This window comes from Acanthaster planci, linkage group LG01 (genome assembly GCF_054643075.1).
Source record: "Acanthaster planci isolate LZ-2023a linkage group LG01, COTS_SCS, whole genome shotgun sequence".
Taxonomy (NCBI): Eukaryota; Metazoa; Echinodermata; class Asteroidea; order Valvatida; family Acanthasteridae; genus Acanthaster; species Acanthaster planci.
The window spans coordinates 4,015,026-4,041,583 of record NC_141777.1 but is presented as its reverse complement, the minus strand read 5'-3'; the positions used below and the strand labels follow the sequence as shown (position 1 = coordinate 4,041,583).

The 26,558-nt window shown below is 42.0% G+C and overlaps 1 protein-coding gene across 4 annotated transcripts in view; it reads left to right on the top strand.

Moving 5' to 3' along the window:
* The window catches only part of LOC110990991 (scavenger receptor cysteine-rich domain-containing protein DMBT1-like), a 123,001-nt gene that overhangs the window by 16,786 nt on the left and 79,657 nt on the right, over window positions 1–26,558 (top strand). Inside the window, exons 10-16 of one of the 4 annotated variants that reach the window (XR_015425810.1) lie at window positions 642–830; window positions 947–1,054; window positions 1,558–1,746; window positions 1,860–1,967; window positions 2,100–2,303; window positions 2,483–2,579; window positions 2,841–3,836. Coding sequence is in view for 3 of the 4 variants with exons in the window: in XM_087138719.1 (XP_086994845.1) it covers window positions 642–830; window positions 947–1,054; window positions 1,558–1,746; window positions 1,860–1,967; window positions 2,100–2,303; window positions 2,483–2,579; window positions 2,841–3,120 (1,175 nt within the window). In the remaining variant the exon portion in view is untranslated. Of the gene's footprint in view, window positions 1–641; window positions 831–946; window positions 1,055–1,557; window positions 1,747–1,859; window positions 1,968–2,099; window positions 2,304–2,482; window positions 2,580–2,840; window positions 5,206–26,558 lie in introns of those variants that run through there. The other 3 variants (XM_087138719.1, XM_087138723.1, XM_087138725.1) reach the window with 3 other exon arrangements.

Here is a 26,558-nt window from a genome sequence, read left to right as displayed (position 1 = left end):
AAAACTCGATCAAGATCATAAATAAGGATAATTTGTAATGCATTTTGAATGAAATTAAACAAACTACATCACTTATTTACCTCCATAACAACGATACAAAGGCCGAGTCACACTTCACCGATAACCAACAACAAACACAAAAACACTGCAGTGCAAATTTATCGAAGAGTTTTCGTAGATGCAAATTTGCCAATGACATTTCGGTTTCGATGCAGTAAACATCGAGTCGCTTTGGGGGCAACTGTCTGTGGACGGTTTCTATATTAAATCACTTCATTCAGGTTAGTTTGTACTTCCCTCCTCTCTGTTTGGGAGGAAAAAGTGGTTTTTGAAGGCAAAATGCGATTTTGCATTGCAAAACCGAAAAATCAAATAGGGGGAGACTGATTTAAAGCTTGGCAGTGTTGATGAGTATTTCGTGACGCTCGCTGTGATTTGCATGTACATGTATTCTGGATTCAAGAGAGACAAAGAAGATACACCATCATGGGCCCTAGAACAGTACTTTAACAGTGCTTATTTACACGTTCGTTATGCTCACAATGTGACTGAGTCTTTAAAGATGTCACCACTGTTTGGTTCATCAGCAGCTTAGCAAAAGTGATAACTCTAAAACATTTTGTTTACGTGTGCAAGTGCAGCTTCCGAATGCGTGCTTCACCGAGACTCCTCCAATGTCGTAATGCTGATATCAGATGATGAGGCTGCCTACCTTCCTGGTGACTCAGTTAAATACGCCTGCCCAGATGGATATCATCTCAGTGGGTCCTCAGAAAGGCTGTGTCGGTCAGATTTCACGTGGTCTGGGGTTCCGGCTGTTTGCCATGAAGGTAAAGATCAAGTTCAAATGCTATAATCATCGGTGCTGTTTATGGTTATCCAGGATCTGAATTATTCTCTTTTTAATTGTTTTTGACATTTTGCCTTTTTTTCTCTGTGGGCTTAGATTTATGTGTCCGCCAACCATGTATGAACGGAGGGACCTGTTCAAGCTCACCCGCTCAATTCACCTGCCAGTGTCCAATCGGCTATGAAGGAGTTACTTGTGAAGACGGTAGTTCATTAAAAAGTGTTGGATATGTGTCCTACGACCATCTGTTTGCAAAGCGCAATATGTTTAAGTGAAATGGTTCCAAATTCACTTCTTAGGTGTTTCGAACAATCACCCACTTTGTTCAACATTTCGGGCTAGGAAATTGCAGTAGAAGTTAGTAATACGTGCTCTCGCTGCTTAACCTAAAAAGGGTATACAGCAGACACAATTGCATTTATCACCTATCACTTTGTTCATTGAGAGATTGTGAGAGATTTCTGATGAAGATAATCTGCTCTGAAACTGTCGTCCGAGTCCACCGTCGGTTTAAGAATGGACCCCTCCACAAATTGAAGATACTCTTCACCCTCAATTTATTAAGGTTCTGTTCTGTCCTTTGCACAAATTTATTTTCTTGACCTGTACAACGATTCCAGGTAAAGAGAAATTACAAATAAGCGCATATTGATTGTATTTTAAGCACTTTCAGACGTCCATCAAATGTAGTTTCTTATTTGGTTTAGTTGCTCATTGTGTGGTCTCCATCGAGGAGTTCGATGTCTTGATGGTGATGTCAAGCCAGCAGGCTCCTTATCTTCCTGGTGACTCGATTAAGTACGATTGTCCAGACGGATATCATCTCAGTGGGTCTGCTGTCAGGCTTTGTCGGTCTGATTACACGTGGTCTGGGCAGCCAGCTGAATGCTATGCAGGTAAAGTCAAATTCGGTGCTAGTCAGTGTCCTCTTTTTGTCCGTTTTTTTCTCGAAATATGCGTACTACTTTTTTTTTCATAATTTTCATCACCCTTTTCCTGGTTGGTTAAGATTGCTGTGTTAGCATGCCGTGTGCTAATGGAGGAACCTGTTCAAGTACACAGGATGGATGTTCTTGTCACTGCCCTGCTGGCTACAAGGGTCCAGTATGTGAAATTCGTAAGTCTCGTTTCTCTCTCACGTATTAGACCATGGCGTTCTGTGTTTTAGAGCTAATCAATTGTTTACAGGTGGTAATTGTCGACGTAATTAAAACCGCCATCAAAGAATTTTTATTCTTATTTTTACTAGTTGCTCAGTGCCTCCTTACTTTCAATCAATCCGGCCCTCTGATGGTGGTATTGGGCCAGCGGGCTCTTTACCTTCCTGGTGACTCGGTTGAGTATGACTGCGTAGACGGATATCAGCTCGATGGGCCCGCTGCTAGATTATGTAGATCTGACTTCTCGTGGTCCAGACAACAACCTGCATGCAGAGACCAAGATCGTGCAAGTGGTGAATGTCTTTTTCATTTTTTTTGTGAGAAATTCCTTCTTAAATAATACATTTACTTGAAACTCTACTGCATTTCGTCGCCGGATTTCTTTTCAAAGCCGTTGTCTGTTTTTAATTATCAATCACTGCCTTCCATAGTATTGTATATTTATAGATTTTCTGTATTGATTTACTTTCAGAAAAGAAAGTTGAACCAGTCACAGTGATAGCAAGTGCCGTAGGAGGATCTAGCCTCGTCATCTTTGTAGTTGTTATTGGAATCATTCTCATCAAGAGGTAAATATCACTTTAAGTGAAGTTTATTTTAAGGAGAAAGTCCAATTTCACGGAAAAAGTCAACTAAACCCCTTACATCATTAGCAGCTGTTTGTAATCGAGAAGGCTCCACATTTATCCCCGAAAGGCACGTTTTAATATATCTATTTACTTCCTTGCAGTATTCTGTCTTCTGGCATCAAGAATGTGCTACAAACTTTCGGTTTCTTTTCATAGAAATTTTAATAACGACCTTCTTGAGAATATTTTGGTTTGGCCTAGATGGAAAACTGAATCCGTTCCAGCGACATCTGGTGATCATGCTTCTGCAGGGGGTATGCCGGTGTACGCTGATATGGCCACCATATACGCCCAGTCCATTGGCCCTTCTAATCCGAGAGAACATTACAATGTGCCCACCAAGCAACCACCACCGCTCCCTCCACCAAGAAAGATCGATGAGATTTCCAAGGGGTACGTGCCAATGAAGCCTATCACAGTGCACTCCGAGGCACCGCAAACTTCTGATGAGGAAGCTAAGGCCGAAGGGGTATACATGTGAAGAAAAGGTAACTATGTTAACCATGACGTTGAGGCTTCTTGTTAACTGAGGGAAATTTTAAACATAGATCTTCGACAAAGCAAAGGAGGAAAGTAAGCTTAACTATATGTGAAAAGAAAATACCGTTCTATCTTTTGACCGGTAAATGTGTAAATTGGTCAGACTGATTGTGAATGAAGGAGTGGGGATCTTTTTTTCTGCTGTAATTCTGGCCTAAAGCAATGTATCCTCAATGATTGACACCTTTAAAATTTCGTTTACGCTGAAATTTATTCTTGATGATTTAAGAGCTGGTAATATCGATACTAACATTGTTCGTCTTGATATTAAAGTCGAAGCTTGTATAATACGTTCAACGAGCCAGAAACAAAATATATAGAAACAACGCCTGACGTTTTACCATTGGCATTACACATGGGTCGCAATTGTAACCACTGACATAGGTTTGAAAGTTAAATTTCAAATTTATGCATGGATTAATAAACACTGAGCTGTAAAATACACATCGACAAAAAGGATTCAAAATAAGACTGTATTACGATTTATTCTAATATATCCGAATAAAACAGATCTCAGAAGTTGATTGTCTAAGGTACATGTATGTTGGTAAATGAATTTAACCAGGAAAAGGAATGCTGGAACTACATTGTATGAGGTTATCTAGTAACTATTACTATTACATTATAAATGGGTCGCTATTGTAACCGCTGGCATAGGTTTGAAAATTGAAATTTCAAATGTATGCATGGATTAACGTTGGGCAGCGTTCGTGGTCTGCAGGGAGGTGACCAAAGTCGGAAATATGTTAATTAAAAAAGTCCAAATGCCATCACTTTCCATCGTATCTTACCTCTGTTCAAGCTGAAAAACATGGTCTTAATCACTTTCAAGTCAGGACCTTCCCTAGCCAGAAAAAAGGGGGAAAATCCAGCCGGCTCCCTGGCCAATTCCCGTAGGACTCTATGTTAAGTGGTCCCATGTGTTCATTCAAGGCATTATTTACAAAGTCGGTGCCTGGGCAAGGCAGTGGAATGTTTTTTTCTTTCAGTGACAGCTGTGAGGAACTTGTCAGAGGCCTGTTTCGGCTGTCTTTTAAGTGTTGTTTAAGGGAGGGTGTGTTGTGGCTTGGCCAGCACGTGGCAAGGACCCCCTCAAAACGGGATCGCCTGGGAATGAATGCTGGAACTACATTGTATGAGGTTCTCCAGAAAATTAATATTGCTGTTATGGTACACAATTACGACTATTTCATTATAAATGGGTCGCTATTGTAACCGCTCGCCTTGGATTGAAAATTAAATTTCACATTTATGCATGGATTAATAAACACTGAGCTGTAAAGTACACATCGACAAAAAGGATTCAAAATAAGACTGTACTATGATTTATTCTAATATATCCGAAAAAAGTAGATTTTAGAATTGGATTGTATAGTTATAAGGTACGTGTATGTTGGTAATGACTTTAATTAACCAGAAATAAATGCTACAACTGCATTGTATGAGGTTTCCATAAACTATTACTAGTATATCTGATACAAATTTTGAATTGTATCGTAGTTTGATTTTATACAAACTTTTATATCGAAGAAATGGACTTTGGAATTGAATTTATAAGATGCAAGCTGCTCTATCCTAGAACATTCTGGAATTGGACTGTATCCGGTTTATCTTTAAACTTTTATATACAAGAAAAGAATACATTACGTAGATCAGACATCAAGTTTGTCTTGAAGTTGTTCTAAAAAATAGATTGATTCACTAAATGGAATATGGTCGTGTTTATCGTGTTTATAAAGTCCATTGTGTCCTGCTGATTTGGAAATTACTTCGTTTGAAATCTATAATCTGGTAGTTTCTAAGACATAAATTTAGAAAAATTCATCATTTAACGTTAGGCAGTACGTACCCACGACAATCACACTTCAAAGACGTTGTGATGTCCATAGCCATGATAATTCAGCTATTATTTCTATGATCGAAAAGACATCGACGAAAGGTCGGTTTGTGCTTCACGCGAATGGGAAAGCAAATTAAATATGTGCAGCAAACTTTCGCTGATTTGAAATGTGTGTTCAACTTTTACGATATGGCAGCGAGAATGTTTTGATCTGATGTCAAGAAATCGCTTTCGCGCAAAGTAAGAACTGGCCTTTAAAATATTGCAGAGCCCTCCCCCGGTAATGAGGAAGAATACAGGGGAACGGAGTTAAAAACGTATGTCAATGTCAAACACACACACAAAGATGTCAAGTATCAACAAAACAATTAAAAATCCCACACGTTAAGCACACATTCAGCAAAATTCACCAGTTTGCGTTGATTTACAAAGCTTTTCAGACTGAAGTGAGAAGATTTCATATGTGGGAGTAAATTGTTTCATGATTGAGCACCGCGAAAATGAAAATTTCTTCTTGCACTTTCTGTTCTAAGGTGAGTGAAAACTATATTACCAACTGTGTTATTTCTCGTTTGGTTTAGGGTGATTCACTGACCCGAATAAAAGCATCACAAAGATATTTTGATACTTTATCAGCTAAACATTTAAAAACCACGTTGATTACAATGTATATGGATATCTCTTCATGCCTGGAGAGCATTCCATCCCAATTCGCTTCGGACTACTGATGCTGATGTTCTAGATAGAACCTTTAGCATAGTTCGTCCAGTTCTATTCATTACTATATTGCAACACTCCGACAGTCTAACGGGTTTCTCACGGAGGCAAGAAAACACAGTGGGCTCAGGACTTCTGTTTGCGAGGGCAAAACCCGTTTATGTCGGCAACACAATCAAAACTCCCCGTCCGAAGACTCATCACAAACCCAAACTCTCTAGGCCGCCAAAAGAAGCCCCCCTAGCGCTGGCGGAGTTCGTCCAATAAGGGCGCCAGCCGCACCACCCTGGAGTCAGACTGGCGCCCCCATCCGACCGGCCGGCCCCCGGTGACACAATATCAAGCCTTTGCATTACTCCAAACCAGATCACAAATATCAAACAGAGAAGGCTTTTGACAGTGAGATCGAGTGTAAATACAGGCAAAATAGTTTTAAGTCTGTTTAAACAGGTAAGATAGTTTTAAGTCTTTTTATAAACAGGAGTTTCTACATGATCAATATGATCAGTCCATTTCATTCTACTGTCAATGTATACACGCCAAGATATTTATAAGTAGTGATTTGTTTCAAACGATTGCCATCCAAAAAAAGATCAATGCATGGATGCTCACACCTAGTATGTTTTGGGGCTGAGCTAATCAATAATATGACTTTGCACTTAATAGTATAAAGTTGTAAACTGTTGTTTTTGAGCTAAGTGGATATTTTCGACAGGTCCTCGGTCCTGGTGAATATTTTTAATTGAATAAAACAGTTGCTGTGTCGTCAGCATAAAAGACATTTTCAGAATGTTCAATCACAGTCGTGATATCATTGATAAATACAGAAAATAGCAGTGGACCCAAAACTGTCCCCTTGGCACTCCAACATTGATATCAGATTAGTTTAACAAGGCGTTCCCAATAGTTTGTCCTTCGGTCGAGATAAGACCGACCCAGTCGAGTTCCAGACCTCTTAATTTTGAAAAAAAAACGACTCTACACAACACACTCCCTGACATGGTACATACATAAGTGTGAACCAATTCAGACAATCCTGGACAAATCTTGTTAGGCCTCCAAGCACTAACCCACTTTCAAATTCTGAAACGCATAATCTTTGCACACTTATGAGTAGCGGTGCCATGGTGCATAGACTATGATGCACTCCTGCAAAATACTTGTGACAATATAAAATTCTTTTATCGCATAAAAGATAAAAGTCTGAAAATGCGCGAGGGCGCCCTTTGGTTTTTATTGTTTTGTGGTCATGTAAGCGTGGCTGTGAATGATCAAGTGACTGGGCTGTCGTGTTTGGGTTCGCGAGTTCCTTTGATACGAAGTGTCCTTATGCAAATTGTTAACTTTAGGCCAATGAAAATGCAATTTTCAGCGTCCCTTTCTCCCCGTTATGGGAAAGGCGGCAAAGGTTTGCTTTTGGACAGTAGGTGCCAGCAGTACCACCGAAAAAAATGTGTGCCTTGGAATTTACTATGTCGCGGATGTTTTCTCGAATTGATCGCTAGTGGCATCCTACGTCAGCTTATTACTTTTAGGCTAACTACTGGTAGGCCTTGTATATTTTTCTTGTAGTAATAGGCCTACGTCAAGGAAGAATCACCATCGGATTTTCTTGTGTGGGTGGATCCCTTCTGCAGGCCATTGCGAGACTGCGTCATTCATCTTATGGTCTCATTTTCCTCGCGGTCATGGTGCCATTTGCTGATCGATGACGTCATTTGCTGCGGATCGACTGGGAATGTCTTGCAGGGCTCGGCTGCTCCTTCTCTGGCAGGACTGACTCAGGTATTGTGTACATGTATGTCACAGCCTCCAAAATCCACACGTTTACACGCGCCGTTTTCATGTGATGCCGCGTTCAACGGTCAGCACGAGAGACCCAACTAATCGGTCACCTTTACAGTACGCCAGCGTGCGTTGCCTTGGATCCGCATGGCCGTCGTCCATGGCCAGGCCTGTACTATACGAGGGCACAGCACTATGGATCGAGTCAACTGGCCGCCGTGCGTTGCTATCTACAAGCAGCCCACGGAGGAGCAGCATTCTCTCTCCAGACACCCAGTGCTCATCCAGCAGGCGGTTCCATTGTGCCACCATTGCCACCGCTCATCGCTAAGTGCAGCCACTGGAACAGCGCACTTTGAACTCACCAAGGCCGTCGATGTCCGGGCAGCCGGTTCCAAGCAGGCACCATTACCACCGCTCATCGCTAAGTGCAGCCAGTGAAACAGCACTCATCAAGGTCGTCGATGTCAGGGACCTCTTTCATGCAGCAGGCATCCAACTGGCGGTGATGTGCCGTCATAATGAGTGGTGGGTCTGTATACCTAAGGAAGACTTTTGGCGGACTACAAACTCATCTTCTGCACTGTACTCTTTGGTTCACAATTTTAATACTTGTAATTGTAGGGTATTACAGGGTAAGTGGAAACTGAATTCTGCTCATGCCAACGGTTTTGCGTTGAATTCCCTGTGCAGCTGCAGCAGTGGACACGGCGCGCCTTCATGTACGGTTGCAGCACCGCGAAGCTGCGTTCGGCGCGGCCTACACGCGCTACACAGCGATTCTGGCTGCCGCACTAGGTATGCAGCAGACATTGTTGGCCGCTCTCGATGGTTTTGGCCAGGCTTCAGTCAATCATTCCGCAGTAGTTCAAATAACAAACAAACAAATAAATAAATACATAATAATTAGGCCTATGATCATCTGTTTTATTACTCCAGGATACAATGCATTGTTCTCGGCAGGCACACGGTTTTTCGACGATCCCTCAATTTAATAATCAGCTGTTTGTTGCCATGGTGTTGTAAACATGTAGCTTGGATTGCAGGCGTGTGACCACCCGAGTCTCGGCTGGCTGGCAGAAGGCCAAAAAATTCAAAGGTATAGCGTTACAATTTACAGCCAACGTGCAAGAAAATGGATGTCGATTGAATGTAAATAGCATTGTTGGAATTTCATAATAGCTGCGGGTTTGGGGCATCTGCCTATATATCAAATTATTTGGATTCTCTTTTTTTTCTGATGAATTCAACAGAGCATCACAATGTACTTATAAGCACTTTGAGGTTAATGTGCAGCTCGGAGAAGGCTCTCGGAGGCGATGTCCGTATTAAGGCCCATGTCATGCCAGAATTTCGAGTTGCAATTGGTGAAGGATGCAACAGTAGCAAATCTGTGTGCCAATGGATTAGTCAATCGCCTTCAAGCAATATGGGACAAACCTCTGATATAAAAATAAATAAATATATCAATAAAAATAAATTACTTAATCAAAAAAAATGTACACACTCACCCAAGGAAACTGATTAATTTCACTCAACGTTGTCTGTCGTGCTATCACTCGTGAAATAGCGTTTCATTTGAATGCGTGAAGTTTATGAAACAGTATTTGGAAGCACGCAGCAAGGAGCAAGACGTTCCTAACCAAAGCTCACCTATTTGCACAATGATATCCTCATAACTTCAAACTCATTTCAAAAAGTTGCTTGTAGAAAGATTAAGGGTCCATTTCCCCCCTGGTCTTGTTATGATCTTAGTTTTTTATAAAGATTGGAAGTGCTTCGTTCATCATTTCGGGTGAGCAATGTGTTTTGTGGTAGGTAGCCGAGAAGCGTTAATTCTAATGGCTTGGTAATGGTTTCATAAGTTCTTTTGTTGCAACATTTATTGCCATAGTGGGAACTTTTCTTCGTCAATCAGACTTGGCAAGGCCCATCCTAGAACCCATATTGTCTTGTATGCGGTAATTGGCTTGCTAACGTGCCAATAATTTGGTGAGTCAGGTTAGTGTAGTTGTTCTTTCCTTGCCTTCCAACTCTGCGACCCGAGTCCGAATCCTACCTAAGTCAGTATGTGGATTGGGTTTTTAGTTCCTGATTCCTTGGGTTTTCTGTGGTATTCATTCTGAGTTTTCCTCCCACCACTAAAATCGACCATTTCTTCATTGTCTTCTTACTTAGCACATCACCTTCTATAAATGAGCTGTTGGATGAACAGATGTAATGAATAACTTGGGCTTGCTGTACATGTGCCAAATACGGGATGAAGGCAAGGTCCCCCAATTGTCATAGTTCAGCTGCCAAGGTTCATGGTAGCACCCCACATTCGCTCAGTTCCCCTGATGAATGGTTGGCAAGCTTGCAAAGGATTGGTTGATTGATGGTAGTTTCTTTCGTTTACATGTCACCCAACTATTCCAAAGACTAAAGTCTTCCTTTTACAAACACAAGGGAATCTTATTTAAATTACATTACATATTATTAACGTGCAAGAAGCCCACTAACACATCAAAAACTATATTTTTTTATATACTATATAAAAATATCTTTCAACAGGTTAATTGTTTAGGGCACCGGAGGCACAGTTATATCCTTATGGTTAGCATCGCGGACTGTGCACGAAATACAAATGTTCCGATTTGCGGCAAGATATGACCGGTTCCAGACTAGCTAGTATCACAGCCTGAAACGAAAAGGCAAATGTAAATTCGGTTTGTAGAATTGGTTAGATTAGTACTTGGAAATATTTCTTAATGTGATCTTTAGATTGTACCGCAAGCGCAGTGTATATAAGTGATGACCCTATTCGGTATCGATTTAATGCCATATTAGAAGGGAGCAGCCTTCCACTTTCTTATTATCACGGGCACCACCTCGTCGATTGATCACAGTACACGTAGGCCGAGGTGGAAACATTTTGCTTCAAGCAGATTCCTTCGCATTCGGGGCGCGAGTGCAACTTTCAGGTAGGATAGGAATGCGTCCTCCGAATGCTATACACAAGAGTAGTGTGTGGGACATTCTTCTCCGCGCATGCTTTTGCACTCTTTCCTGTCGTGCTGAACGGAAACGGCGCTCAACCAACTAATGGTGCCATTTGGTAGGTAGTAGGTTTGGAATCACACTCCTCGCACCCACATTTTTCTTTTGATTGGTTTCACAATTTGCATTTATTCTGGTGACCGGTGATTCAGTGTGTTCTTCATAGGGGAGGGGCCCAGGGCTACCCATCGTCTTCCCATTTTGGGGGCGCTTTGCACGTTTGGAAAATGGCATGGGAGAACGATTCGCAGCATCAACTTTGAAGTTAAGCCGTGAGATTGTTTATCGTTTAAGTTAACCATTGTTGAAATTCACAACAATTTTCTCTTTACTGTTAGAGTTTTGCCTTCCGCAAGTTCAGCGGTGGCCAAACAACTTTTCCTACCGTCAGCGGTGGACCCATACAACTGATCAACTTTGCTAGCCAGTAAGGTAGCACCGCTGTCCAAAAACACAACTTGCTTGTCGGACTACTTCGTTTTTCTGGGAGTAGGGCCCCTAATAGATAATTATCTTGCTTTTATTAGTAAACTTTGCCAGAAATATACATTTGTCCAGCCGGCTGTCATTTCTGTTTTCCACGCCAGAAAACACGCGCCAAGCGGCACGGAAGACACAATATTGGGTCTATGCGCGCGGCCTGTGCTCCGGCTGGACAGGACGACATTGACCGGGGGGTGGGGATAGCGTCTGGAGAGCGTATGACTGTTGCCAAGTGTCCAACCAATTTTGTCCGGGACTGTAGTTTCGGGGGCTGCTCCTTCAGTTTCGGGGACTGGTTTTTCTACTCGTTTTCGGTTAATTAAAAAGGATACATTTCACCGTTTATACCATCTGTCTTTTACTCTTAACGAGTACAGAGTTACAAAGCGTAACTTTGACACAAACAGCTAAGAAACCTCAGCTCTAAAACAGCGCCCTCTGACATAGTTAAAAATAAACAGCCTCCTCTACTTCAAAACAAAGTTTATATCTGTTAATGCATCGTTACAGTGGTTTTCATTAACCTGGAAGATCTCTTTGACTTGATTAAACGTTTTGTCTTTCACAACGTCGTAGTAACACGCCGCCACCAAAGACCCTAATACTTACCCCCAGAAATCTTATCTCAAAAACAACTGGTTCAACTCTGATTCATTGAGATTTGTTAGTGACTCTAGAAAAATTATCCCCAGTTCTTTTTAAACTTTGCAGATTTTTAGAAGCTCAACAATCACGTTGAGGCTCTCAAACTTCATCTTTAATTAATATTGTACTTGATCGTTAGGCCTACTTAATTCTGATTTATTTTCAAGAAATTGTTTAAATAAATAAAAATAGGAACATTGCAAATCCTGAAGGAAAAATAAAAGAAGTATTGTTTCCCTCTCAGTAAATACAAAACAATCCATAGTTGAATTTTAGTCATTGTGTCCTGCTGTTAATGGTGCTGCAACTCTGTATAGTATTAAGCATGGATGCCTGATGTATATATGTATAAAATCAAACTACTTTTACTGAAATAACAATATTACTCTAAGACGAGCATAAATCAGTTTGTGTCTGAATTATAAAGCAGTGATTTCATGACATAACTGTGAAAGTAAAACATGTTTTGTTACAGGCACAGGCTAAAAAATAATATTGCTACGCTCCCAATAACTGTTCCCCTATATGCGTGTAGATTATAGTGTACATGTACATGTACACGCTACTACACACACCACTTAACCCCACAGCGAGCGGTAGTGACCATGTAGATTACACGCATTGTACACAGCGCATTGCATTCCACGCCTGACCCCGTTGCTCTATGCTGCAACAAACCCTTGAACTACAACTCCAAAGCACACTGTGTGTATAGGCTAAGTCAGTTCAATGACTCTCATTCTTTATGATAACGACTCCCTCCCTACCCTAACTTTTCATTGTTTTTCCCAGGGCCTCCATATATCTTTTCTATCGGAGGTCCGTCGGGTTTCAGGTGTGTGCCCATGGTGAAGTTAGTGCAGTGGTGCAGCAAGTTAAGCAGTGACGCACATTGGGCGTATTTCGATTTCTACTTGAACTATATTGAACTTTTAACAATGTTCTATTGAGTTGCATGGTTTGGAGAAAAGTTGTCACTCCTTTACTGCTATTTCTTTGACTCCTTTTGAAAGTTTTTTAATACAGGGGTACTTTGTGTGCGACTCTTTGTTGCGTAGGTTGTCTTACACTCAACCATCCATAATTATTTCCCTTCTTCGTCACGGCCAAAGCTTTTGCCTACCGGTTGTTGGTATACACTAGCTGGCGTCGGTTCAAAAGCAAAAAAAAAAAAAAAAAAAAAAAGTGATAACTCATACAAAAAACACATGAAACTTTACAACAGTACGTAATATATATATCTATAAAACATGGCTGCCAACATTAGCTTTACATTTTATGTAATGATGGACAGATTAGTTAATTGTGTCACACTTGATTGATGGTGAGTCTGTATTTGGAATAAAACTTTACCACGCGTGAAATAGTTTTATTCCACAAAATGAATAATTCCATATAGTGACAGACGAAATGTCCCATTCCATATATCACTTGAAATTATTCTTTCCATGAGCATCTTCGAGACGATTTAGTGTTGAAGGTCTTGCTCTTAATTGGAGTTCACCGTGACGCAAGTGCATTGGAAAAAGCCATCAAATATTGTTTTTGACGAAAACTTCCAAGAGATGGCGTTACTGCGGGATGTTAACGATTTCCCCAGATTTCTCCAGATAGTTTGGATGATCTTGGCTTTAAACATTGGACAATAAAAGTGTACAAATCAAAACCCCAGTTTTACGACTCCGTCATCAGCCGTGCGTAAAATGTGGCATGCATTTATGTACAGCTGCATAACGTGACCTTTCACGCAACGTTGGAAATCCTAAATTGCTTGGAAAACTCCCAGTGAGGGCCAAAACGCACAATAACACAGGTATTTTATCATGATTGTTATTTGTAATGTTCATAAATCACATGACGGGAATTAACCAGTCATGCGATCTCAGGCTGACCACGGCCAACGAGAAAAGGGAACCCTGCCCACGTTGAATCGGCAAAGTGCGCATCTGAGCATTCAGAACAGGTGATTCTGTGCTCTGAAAGGTTAAAGTCTGGCAGACATTTCAAAAATGGACTGATAAAGAATTTCAAGTTGGAAGTTAGAAGACCGCAATTCGCTCGTCAGGCAGGCCGGCTAGATGGCCATCAGAGACCGGAAAACACAGCGGGCGCTGATTGTGGCACTTGTGCTCCGTGTTATGTTCATTCAACCACTCCGTGGAACTGACGGTAAATTTTAAAGAATCTTCCCTCTTCTTAAAATGTTTTGCCCAAGGATTTAGTATTGACGGGAAAAAAATGAGAATTTGTCAGACGCATCTTTTATGATATTTGTGTTTCTCTGATCTTTGAAATAAAAAAAACAATGTTACTGACGTAGAAATGTTAATTTTAAAATCATTTCGCTAACTATTCGGTTATAAGATTTCACTAAATGAATTGATTAAGTCAAAAATGTTTATCCATAAATAAAGTAAAGGGGTAAACTATTTTTGTGCACTCTAAAATATATTTCATGTTCAGGTGCAGACAAACTCGACATGCATAGTCGAATACGAATCAGCAACAGGAAATTTGCCAAACTTTGGCAAAATATTATGCTAACTTTGCATGGTTTTCCCAGGACGTTCACACATCTTTTCTACTAGAGGTCACGTCTGGTTTCAGGTGTGTGCAAATAGTGAAGTGTGTGCAGTGGTGCAAGTATTGGAATAATGCACTTTGGGCGTTTTTCGATTTCTATTTGAACTATATTGAACTTTTAACAATGTTCTATTGAGTTGCATGGTTTGGAGAAAAGTTGTCACTCCTTTATTGCTATTTCTTTGACTCCTTTTGAAAGTTTTTTAATACAGGGGTACTTTGTGTGCGACTCTTTGTTGCGTAGGTTGTCTTACACTCAACCATCCATAAATCTTTCCCTTCTTCGTCACGGTCAAAGCTTTTGCCTACCGGTCTAAACCTTTCCCTCCTTCATCACGGCCAAATCTTTGCCTACCGGTCTAAATCTGTCTTCTTCGTCACGGCCAAAGCTTTTGCCTACCCGTTGTCGGTATAAACTAGCTGTTGTCAGTTCAAAAGCAAAATAATAGTAATAATTGACGAGAATTACCTGAAACTTTACCAGAGTACGTAATATATATTTCTATAAAAGATGCCTTCCAACTTTAGCTGCCCTCGAAATGTTATGCAGTTATGGACAGGCAGTCTTGATGTATGCTTAATCTGTATTTGGAATAGAAGCTTACCTTGCGTGAAAAAATTTTAGTCCATATTCACAAGAAATTTCTAAATGCGATGTAGAGATTTCTTTTGGGGGCATTTAGCCAATAATGTCTTTTTATTTGTAATGAGTGATCGGGCATTCGGAGCGTCGTTTTCTTGCGAGCAAAATGAATAATTCCATAAAGTAACATACGAAATGTTTCATTCCATGTACCACTTGAAATTATTCTTTCCATTAGCATCTTTGAGAAGATTTAGTGTTGAAGGTCTCGCTCTTAATTGGATTTCGCCGTTACTCAAATTCATGGGAACAAACAATTAAATATTTGAAGTTCGACGAAAATTTCTAACAGATGGCCTTACTGCAAAATATTAATGATGTCCCGAGATTTTTCAAGACAATCTGGATTATCGCCGTGTTGCACATTGGACAATAAAAGTGTTCCAATCAAAACCCCAGTTTTACTTGTCACTCATCAGCCGTGCATAAATAATGACATGCATAATGTACAACCGCATAACATGCCCCTTCACGCGACGTTGGGGGTCATTACTTGCTTAGAAAACTTCCAGGGAAGGCCAAAACGCACAACAATACGTTATCATGAAGATAAAGCTGTACGGTTTTTGACGAGCATAAATCACCTGGCGGGAAATTAACCAATCAAGCGATCTGACCGGCCAGCGAGAGAGAAGAACCCTGCCCACATTGAATTGGAAAAATGCACAGCATTCGGAATACGGTAGGTGATTCCGTGCACTGAAAGGAGGTGGAATACATTTCACTCGTGGACTGTTAAATTGAATTTGGAATTTGGAAGAGGGCCGCAATTCGTCAGGCAGGCCGGCAAGATGGCCATCACAAACTGGAAAACACAGCGGGCGCTGATTGTGGCACTTGTGCTCCGTGTTATGTTCATTCGACCACTCCATGGAACTTACGGTAAATTTTAAAGAATCTCCCCCCACCTCAAAATGTTTTGCCCATGGATTTAATATTGACGGGAAAAAAATTATTTTTCAGACGCATCTTTTATGATACTCGCGTTTTCCTCATCTTTGAATTAAAAAAAATAATGTTACTGTCGTAGAAATGTTACTTTATATTAATTTGCTAACTAACGGCTATAAGTTTTAACTAAATGAATTGATTTAGTCAAAAATGTTTATCTATAAATAGAGTCAGGAGATAAACTATTTTTGTGCACTTTAAAATGTATTTGCAAGTTGAAATGCAGTCAAACTCGACATGTATAGTCCAATACGAATCAGCAACAGGAAAGTTTGTCAGTTGATATTTCCGTCTACGATTGTGGTTTATCGACAGTAACCTAAGTGTACTATTGTAAACTTGGTCATTACCCTCCATTCCGAAAGAAGGGATCATGAGCGTTTAAGGGTTTGTTTAGCTTTCATATGAAGTACATTCGTATCACACTTCCTCTGGATTATTATTTCATATTGTTTTGTCCTCTGATTACAGAGGGCTCTTTTTTCTTTTATCACGGGGTTTTCCCAGCTATTTTAAAGAAAGCATAAAGGTCTGACAAAGGTTTAAAGTGGACATCTGGTTTCCTACTGTCAAACTTGGGAAAAAAAGCGATTGAACATTTACTTGGTGTCATATGAACTGGTATTCTTTTCTGCTATAAATAACTTTAATTACATGCCATTATGCATTTTTCTTTTCGGCTTTTCTACCCAAAGCAGTTTTTAATTTTTTCCTTGGAGTTGAAGATAAACAAATAACAATCTTCTGCTTTGCTACTGCACTGGAAAAGCTGATCCAACATTCGGAATATTCTCTACATTCTGTGTAGTAGTCGTTTTGGTCTTAAAGCAGTGACCTCTTCTATACCAGAGACGCAGATTCTTGGTAAAGTGCACTGGTCTGCCCCTTTGTCAGTCCCAGAGCGTTCTTGTCGTAGCTTTGAATGTGGTCAATGTTTTTTCTGCCCTTCTCACGCCATGCTTGGAGCTTTGAAAAAGATTTTGAAATGCTATTATTTGTGTGTTGATGGAAGTTACTGGGGATGTATTTTAAGGAAAGAAGGGGACTGGGGATCAGATTTTTTAATTATTTTTGTTCAAATAGGAAATAAATAAATTCCACTGGGAAATCGACGAAATTCACCTATTAGAACTTGCTTTTTGTAAACTTTATTCCTTTTGGGATGATTTGCTTACATATATGTAAAATTTCTCAGTCTAAAGATTGGAGCCTACTTAGTCAAAATTCAGTAATTATAATAATTAGCGTTGCATGAACATTCGTTTATTCGCATAAATTTACCATGATGAATAAATGAAACGCACTTCCGTTAAGAATAATAATTGTAGCCCTCTCCGGTCCAAAGGAATCCAATTAACCTCTTCAAGAATAAAACCAAGCTGGTTCTTCTAACAGAAATTTGGTTTGTACGTGTCTAGGTGGACACGATTCTGCTACCGAGCCACGAGAAGTTTTGAAAAGACGACTCTTCCTGGTTGGCATGCACTAGGTGTTCTGCGAAAAAGGAATCTTGCATACACTTTAATGACTTTTAAAATATATAGAATAAAGTTGGAACCGTCAACCTTTTACTGTGGCAGCATACAAGCCTATTCATAACGTCAGTGATCTGCTCAGTTTTTGCCATATTTCAAATTTTAGTGCTCTGTGACTAAATACTGTTTTCGCCCTCTCGAAGTGCAAAAGAATGAATTTGTTCAAACTGTGCGATCAGCTTTTCTGGTAAAAGTAGTAAGGTTAAAAAAGAAGTTGTTGAAATGCACTGCAGGATAACAAGCGAAATCTGCCTGTTTGATTTCAGGGCAGAGAAGCCAGAGAGTATAAAACTCTATATATTTGGCAAAGAGCTAGTTAAATCTACTTAACTTACAGCAGTAAAGTAACACAGTGCGTTTCACATAACAGTCAATCTGCATTTTCTTGCTGTCGTTGTTGTGTTCTTTCTTATCGTTGATGTTGTCGTTGTATTGACAGCAGAAAAGCAGATGTTCACATTTAGCCTGAAAGCTCTGTGTACATATACGACAAGCGGCATGCTGGAGCTGCATTTGTATTGCACTCTAGCTAAACTTCCCATCCAAACAGCCACCTCAGCTTGGATTGCACGGGGGTGTAGGCACGGTGATTGAACAGCCATACGTAGCCAATGAATGAATGAAGTGCGTGAGTGTGTAGGCACTCGGAGAGGCCCCAGTACAGCTTCAAGCAGCAGTCGCTCACTGGTGCTGCTTTGGGAACAAATTCATGTACACAGCCTTGATCACTGGCTTTCTTCCACGGGAACATCCACAATCAGGAGAACATAATTTCCTGATGACTTTGATACTACAAAACACTCAAAGTAAGTAATCGAATAAACAAGCGAGCAAAGCGAACAGAAGATGTCTTTAATAACACGTCAAACCACAAACAGTAAAACCAATATCGAGTACATGTACACCATTCAAACATACAACTCTACACCAAACAAAATATGAAGAACAACAGCAGACCTTAAATTCCATTTCAGAGTTCTTTGAGACAAGGATCGAAACGGCAGCTCCCCAACTTTAAAGCCACTACTTCAAGCCAATGAAGGTTGTACGCATAATATCAGCAGGTTTTATTTGCATTTCCTTTCAAGAAACCAGTCTAAAAAATAGGAATAGGCCCTAAACGTCAACTAAAGATCACGAGTCATAATGTAAAATTTGGGTCAAAATCTTAAAGTGTGACATTGGGGTGGATTTGTACACAGTACAAACTGAGTCAACAAAATAATACATTAGATTTAAAAATGCATCAGATAGCTTAGCCATTCATATTGGTCGACAGTCCGTCACGTAAACGGCTTTATGGCTAGCTGTGCGCCAACCCATGTATTCAGTAAGCTCTACGCGTCCGCGTTTCCAATTTTTCACGGCTGACGGCAGGAAGTGTTTTACCAACAAAGGGTAGAATTGTTGACCAAAATCGTTCGAAATGTGTAAGTTTTAAATTAAACTTGTTTGGACCCACAGGTACATGGTTAAGGCTATCGTTGCGTCCATTTTCCTTTATCAGGCTTTGCCCTAAAAGAGCCGGGGTCCAACCCCCCCCCCTCCCCATTTTCTCCGACACGCTGCAGTGCCTTATTTTCAGGAGCCGGGCCTTTTTGATGTTCTGGTATAACTCTGTGTGGTCATTTATTTGTGAAAATGCAGCAAACCGTTCTCGCGACTTTCCCCAAAATGTATACTCTTTTCCAATGCGGTACGCATTGCACATGGGCTGGCACTCAGTAGCACGGACTTGAAAATGCTAGGCTCAGGCGATGATGAAAGATTATGTGCACTTCGAGAATAATCAAGCAAACTTGTGACTGTACAGCTTTAAACAGACCTTCAATACAACATGCAAATTGTTATATGGAAAATAATACTGAAAACTGAAGAAACAAAGGAGGATTTCTGACCATTGCGCCCCCTACAAGTCAATGTGCACTTACAACAAATACCAATTGAATACCGAGTATATAACAGGAGGCTCTAGGACACGAATAAGCTTGTGAAAAGTCAGTCTTCAAGTTAAAATGCTGTGATCAATGCATTCTCGTATCAAATTCGAAGGGTAGATTGTTACCAGTCATGGAGTCTTAAATTATACCTGTATGGCCGTACTGCATAATCTAAGAACGAAACTCACATCGATGTGCAAGTGGGCCAACATTTCCTGTCCTGTGACACCGTAATACAGTTCAGAACGTACATACTTCAGGCCTACATGAACACAAAAGACTAGCCGTAACAACAAAACCCTATGTTTAAATCGAACGTCAAGTGCTAGTTATACACATGTACGTGTATTCGAAGTTAAAAAAATTGACAATAGCACAGCCAACATTTTTGAGCGAATCCGTCCCCGGCTTTGGAATTGGCCAAAATAACTAGGCTCTTTTTGAGGACTTTTTTTCCTTAAATGGTGCTTAAACAACTTCTGCTGGTTATTCATCCACACACACAAGAATTTGAATGATTGTTGTCAAATCGCATTTCGCTAGTAAGTTTTAAATAAGTTCAAGATCTGGGAACCCTGTACCATAATGGATGTCGCCACATACTTCACGTAGGCCCTGAAATTACTTATTTCTAATTAGAATAATTAGAAGAATAATGCCTTTGGGGCGTATCTCGAATAACCTTCAAAGTTCATTGAAATTTAGCAAAGAGCCAGCTAAAGCCGGATTTTTTTTCATGGAAAGGAATTTACATGTTTGTTCTATGCGGTTGAGGCTCGCAGCTTTAAAATAAGCAGGCTAACGCAAAGGTTTTGGGCGAATGTCGTTGAACGCATAGGCACTAAATGAAATGTCTTCTTTGTTCTTCGTGGAATGAGTGTGACGCTGGTAGCAGACTTTGACATTGGATTTCTGCGTGTACCTGGGTCACTTTTCCAGTAACTGTGAAAATTTATCCACGCGCTAACAATGCTTACCTTCAGATTTTAGCAAAAGCACAGCGCTCCGCTTGACGTGAATACAAAGCCTCCTCTGTACGCTTTATTAGTGAAGGCTATCACTGAACCATTGTGCGGCACGCGTGCACCACTCGCGAAACACTGAACTAGAGGTCTAGGGCCGTTTTCCAATACTCAACTTCGACTCAGTCTCAGGGTTCAACTTTTTTTTTTTTTTACTACCTGACTTTGAAGCTGTAAGCGCACTAATTAGTCTAATAGTGCCACAAAATATCAAATAAGATGCAAGAGAGTAAAATCATACAGTAATCCAATTTGTTTTGAACGCTTCAGGCCCACAACCGGGGATAGGTTTCGGGACAAAGCCTGAGACGGAGACGAAGTTGAGTATTGGAAAACGGCGTAGGATTCGCAGTCAAGCGTTCGTGCGTGCCGTTACCTTTGACCGAAAGCTATCCAACAGAAATACGGTCGTTTTTTTCTTGGGGCAAAACAGTGAAACTGAGCAAACACCCTCCAATCAATGTGGCATTGGATTATTGGCATTGGCATTGGCATTGGTGGGCTTTAATTATTTCCCTCAGACATTTGATCTTCTAGCAAACTGCAAACCATAATTGTGATCCTGAAAGCCTATTATAATTTCAGATAAAAATTTACTCCTTTCAATTTAAAATCAAAATCCTTGAATGAAATCCCGTTGAAAGCAGCTGGCAGCGGGTATAAGGTTTGAAATGTATTACCAAACAGTTACAGTAGTATATATCCAACAAGATATGGGACGGAGAGGTACCTCCCTTACATGTCCCATCCCTAAACACACTCTAGACAATCGTTACCTAACACACCCCCCCTCCCCGAGACCTCTGTAAAGAATTCCTGAGATTCCGATCAAATATTGACCAAAACAAAGGTGGGGGTTGCTCTCACTAGTATATGCAGACTTGTCGTAGCTATTCCTACTCGGCAGTAAAGTGCATTCTGTTAATTGTACTGCGTCCATTAAGCGTGAATAACGTAAAATATGCACTCAGACAAAAAAATGACCAGTGTCCTTCCTTATTGTGTCTTTGTTCACTGCACCAGCCCAGCCCATTTTTGCTTGCCATGCCTGGGCATGGCTCGAGTACACAATGTAGCGGGTTGTACAGCCATGTTAGTACGGGTCGAGGAATAACCAACACTTAGTGGATGCCTGGGGAAGAGTTTCATATATATTATTAGTAATTAATCCCTACAATAACCAATTATCCATCAGAAAGCAAAGAAATATTTACAAAAAACTTCAATTTGGAAGGGAAAATACATGGTCATTTCTTTAGAAAACACTTAGAAATTTAAATCCCAGTCTCATAGTTTGTCCCCAGGTGTCAACTGGCGTTTGTGTGCGGAGCTCTTTCCGATGCCTGATTATATTAAAAGAACCATGAAATAGAAAACTTTGTACGGATTTCAATTATCCCCGCATGCACAGGACCAGAGAACTGAACTCAGGGACAGGTGGACACTCGCATTCCAACTTTTGTGTCGATTGGCCTGAGCAGCCGTTTATTGAACTTGACACAGTTCAGGTTGTTCCCGCCCGAAGATGGTGACGCGGAACTGCAAGCATATCTTACATTGCGTTTCAAGCAAAGTGTAGCTATTCAGCAAAAATTACAGAGATCGTTCCCGCCCGAGCCTGGTGACGCGGAACTGCAAGTGTATCTTACATTGCGTTTCAAGCAAAGTGTAGCTATTCAGCAAAATTACAGAGATTGTTCCCGCCCGAGCCTGGTGACGCGGAACAGCAGCACATATTAGCAAAAGTACCGGTACTATGACAATCAGCAAATGTCAACAATTGTTCCCGCCCGAGCCTGGTGACGCGGAACAGCAACTCATATCAGCAAATACATAGAGCCATCAGCAAAAATGTATGAAAGCAATTATCATATCAGCATTTGCTTCCGCCCAAAGCACATGGAGCGGTAAATTAATACTGGAATGTACCTGCTCGGTACAAAGCCTTCGATATGCAAATTCAAACAGCAATTACAACTGGCAGAATGCAAAAATACCCAACTTCCATGAACAAATTAGCAAGGATTTACTCCAGCTTACAATAACTTTGGGCTAGCCATCAAACGCTGGGTTCGGACACCAATTTCCACGAGGTGTGGCCCGACTTGGGCTTACACTGGGTTGCTGGAATAATGGGCAACTAATGAGCATTTTCAACAACCACTTACAGCTATTTATGTCAAACGGCAGAAATTAGTGAGTACGAAATGGCTTTTCTTAATTTGGCCCTTAATAATCTAGTGACCCCCCCGACAAAGGAAGGGATCAGGCCTTTCCTTTCGGCACATTCCCATAAGTGTCGTAAATAAGAATACAGTGCCTTTAAACTGAGGTCAATTTGCGGTCCCTGAATGAAATTCACGCCAAACGGGCTTGTTGCTGAATGAAGTCGGCAACATGACCGCCGCCAAATAGACCTCAGGTGGTGGTATTAAGGGGAGATGCAACAGGCAAACAATATGGCGTCAGGGCTTGGTAGAAGTTGTGGAGAATGAACGAACAACTATCATCATTCAAATGAAATTCGTCCGCATGAAATAACGCCGCTGACGACCACTGGATCTGGGGGTGCCAAATAACACCCCCATGAGAGTTTCGAAATAATGAATGAACGTACGCGTTGAGCGAACGTCGCGTACGCTCGAGGGAACTCTGCTTTAGGGCTTGAGGGTAAGTTTGGCGGGGCAGTAACTCGGAATAAAAAATGACAGTATGCGGCAGTGCTTCTCCGGTCAAATTGATGCACTGCCGTGCTAGAATACTCAGTAAATGTTTGTGTACAAGCCCCAGGTCGTTGGCGCCAAACTGCAGGATGATGACGTCAGGTAAGATCGGAACTGCCGACCACGCTTCCAACAGGAAATCGGAGAACTGGAACATCTGGAGTCTTCGCCGTCCCATCCAGTGGATATAGGCCAGCCGATTAAGACGCTCTCCCCAGGGCGATGACCCCGCCACCCGAGCACACCAGCACACAGAGCTATCCCCAATGACCCACACAGTTGGCTTGGCAGGGGCCAATTCTCGCAAGAAAAATGAAAAGAAAATCGGAACAAAACACGAGCAAAGTACGTAAGCTAATACAACGTGTAGCGTTCAATGGAAAATAGCTGGGGGAATCCGAATGTAACGTCGGTAAGCCCCACACTTCCAACGCCCTAAAATTTAACATCATCCTCAGACACACCTGCCATAGCTGCAGACGTAGCTGTCCCTATGCGAAAAGAATGAGAGGTAAATCTGGCGTCATAAAGCCCTATAAACTCAAGGGCACGACGGGGGACCGCGACAAACTGGTAACGCGTGACAGGACGCCCATCGAAATGTGACAAAAACGGGCCACGGGGGGATGTGGAGCAGTCAAGATAGGACAAAGTCGCCCGGACGGGGCACATAATGTTTTGCCGGCTATGCGCTGCACGGATGGAAACTACATAACCATGGCCATATTGATCTGTTTTCGAGTGACGTAGGATAAGTTCGACCCTTAAAGGGGAGTCTTTGACGGTAGCATCAGACCGACACAACGGGCTAGAAGATTGGTGGGATTGGGCAGTAAATTCCCCAATGCGAAGGAACCCAAAAAACGCAAGTAAGAAAGCCACTCGGAAAAGCCGAAATTACTCGAGCAAACGGCCTGCAAGGCTGGGACCATACGACATAAAATATCATAAGTGATAGGGCGCCGTCGGTCGCGACGACTACTACGCCTACGACATCCCTCCAGTAAACGTTTGACCAGAAAATGCTTAGTTAAATCAGGATAACTCAGTAACTGCAAATTGGAGGAAACCCCCGAGACGTAAGAGGTAATCGTTGTGGGGGCATACCCAGATACCGATAAAAATGCAATAAATCGAACTATCTGAAGCAGGGAGGGGGAGTGCGCGGCGTCGAAACCATGGGTTTGACTAAACCATTGAAAAAGATGCCAAGCCCTCTGATAAGACAAGTTCGTGCGGGGGTCACCGCGTCCTGCAAAAGAGTCTGGCCCTCCAACTGAAGACACTCCACAGGTCATATCGCGGTCTGCAGCGGGTGCGAGATGACGAAATCTGGTCATCTGAAAACGGGAAAGAGCATCAGCAATGCCATTATCCAGGCCTGGAACGTGCTGAGATCGAAACTGGATATTGTATGTGAGACAACGAGGCGGCGCACCAAACGCATCATTAAGTGACATTTAGACGTTTGTCTGTTGATGACACTAACTACAGCCTGATTGTCACACCAAATTATCACACGTTTATTATGCAATGGGACAGCCCACTGCTGGACCGCTAGCACAATAGGGAATAACTCCAAGCAGGCAATAGAAAGGGACTGACTTTTTACAAGCTCGGGCCACTTCCCTTGACACCAGTGCGCAGCAAAGTAAGCCCCAAAACCAATTTCAGCAGAAGCATCAGTGTACATGTGCAATTGGTCACTATTGTACCATACCGAATCCGGAAACATTATCGTTTCGCTGAAATGTGAAAAAAAAACTGCTGCCACGCCAGCAAGTCTGCTCGTGCTCCTGAAGTGATGCGAATTTTGTGATGAGGTTTGGAGATACCCCTAGCTAGATCATGCAAACGACGGAGAAAGGCCCTACCAGGTCTTACCGCCTTACAAACAAAATTGAGACGACCTAGCAGGGACTGAAGATTGCGCAGCGTGATTTTCTTCTGATCGAGCACACTCACAATCATATTTTGTAAAGCAACTTGCTTATCAGTCGGGATTTGGATCTGTCGTGCAACCGTATCGATCGCTAAACCCAGGAAAGTGAGGTTCGTAGCTGGACCTTCGGTTTTTTCTTCCGCGATGGGAACCCCAAATCGCTGACAAACTACTCTGAAAGATTGGAGGGAACGTGCACACTCGGCATAACTAGCCCCAACGAACAGGAAATCATCCAGATAATGCACAATGTAAGGAGATTCGGACACCTTACGAGTACAGTACTCAAGGAAAGTACTGAACCGCTCGAACGTAACACAGGATATAGCACAGCCAATAGGCATGCATTTATCAAAATAAAATTGGCCGTTATGGGAAAAACCAAGCAAATCAAAATCACTTGGATGGACGGGAAGTAAACGAAAGGCCGATTTAATATCCGACTTAGCCATCAGGGCACTGCGTGGTAAACCTGCGATCCTAGTTATCGCCTCATCAAAACTCGTGTATGAAACGGTGGTGTCTGCGGGATCAATGAAATCATGCACCGATTTGCCGATAGGGGACGATAAATTATGGATTAACCGAAATTCACCAGGAGTCTGTGGGCACCAGGCCCATAGGCGAACAACGGAAATGAGGAAGAGGCTGGGACAAAAACGGGCCAGCAACGCGACCAAAAGCAACTTCACGATCAATTTTTGACTGCAGAATGTTGGGATGTGTGCGAGCAAATGCAGAATTACGAGCAGAGGTACTAACCCTGGGACCTGAATAGCCTACCCGGAAACCGCGCAAAAAAACCTTCTTGCAAAAAGTGGGAGTCCTGAGTATTAGGGTAAGCCCGTAAAAAAGGAAGCATACTACTTAGTTTTACTGGGGTTGATGCCAGCTGCCGGCACCCGTGCTGAGACGCGAGACTGTGAGTTTTCCCGACAACGGGTTGCGGGGTGGCCAAATGCCCTGCAGGTGGAGCAGCGATGCGCGAAGCGACACAACGGGCGATTGCACTGACCGCGGTTGAAGTCGTTACATGTAGGTTGACCAACCCCGGCGACTGGGCGCCGACCAGGCCCGAAATCGGACCAGGGGTTGGTGGCAGTGGAGGGGGCACGCTTGCGTTGCTGGTACGAACGAAAATTATGCTGGTGCGAAACGGGCGCACCAAGCAGCACTAGCCAAAGTTCGGCATCAATAGTTGCCCAAGAGCGCGACGGCACACGCGCCTGGCGCAATCGAAACTGGATGTCGTACTCGCGCCAACCATACCCCACATGTCGAAATGCTGCCGAGCGAATAGTGTCTGCGTACTTCAGTAACGAACGCGCGTGGGTAGGATGGCGCAACAAATACACAGATGCAAAAACTAGAAACGCTGACGTCCACTGCTCGATAGACGTTATACGCGGAGCCTGCTTATGGGCGGGACGAATCTGCCAAAGTGGGGATTCATTGGACCCGATTGTAAAAAGTGTCTCGTCAAAGGAATTATCCAAGCCGGTGCCGCGCGACGACTTCAACAAGGTTCCGA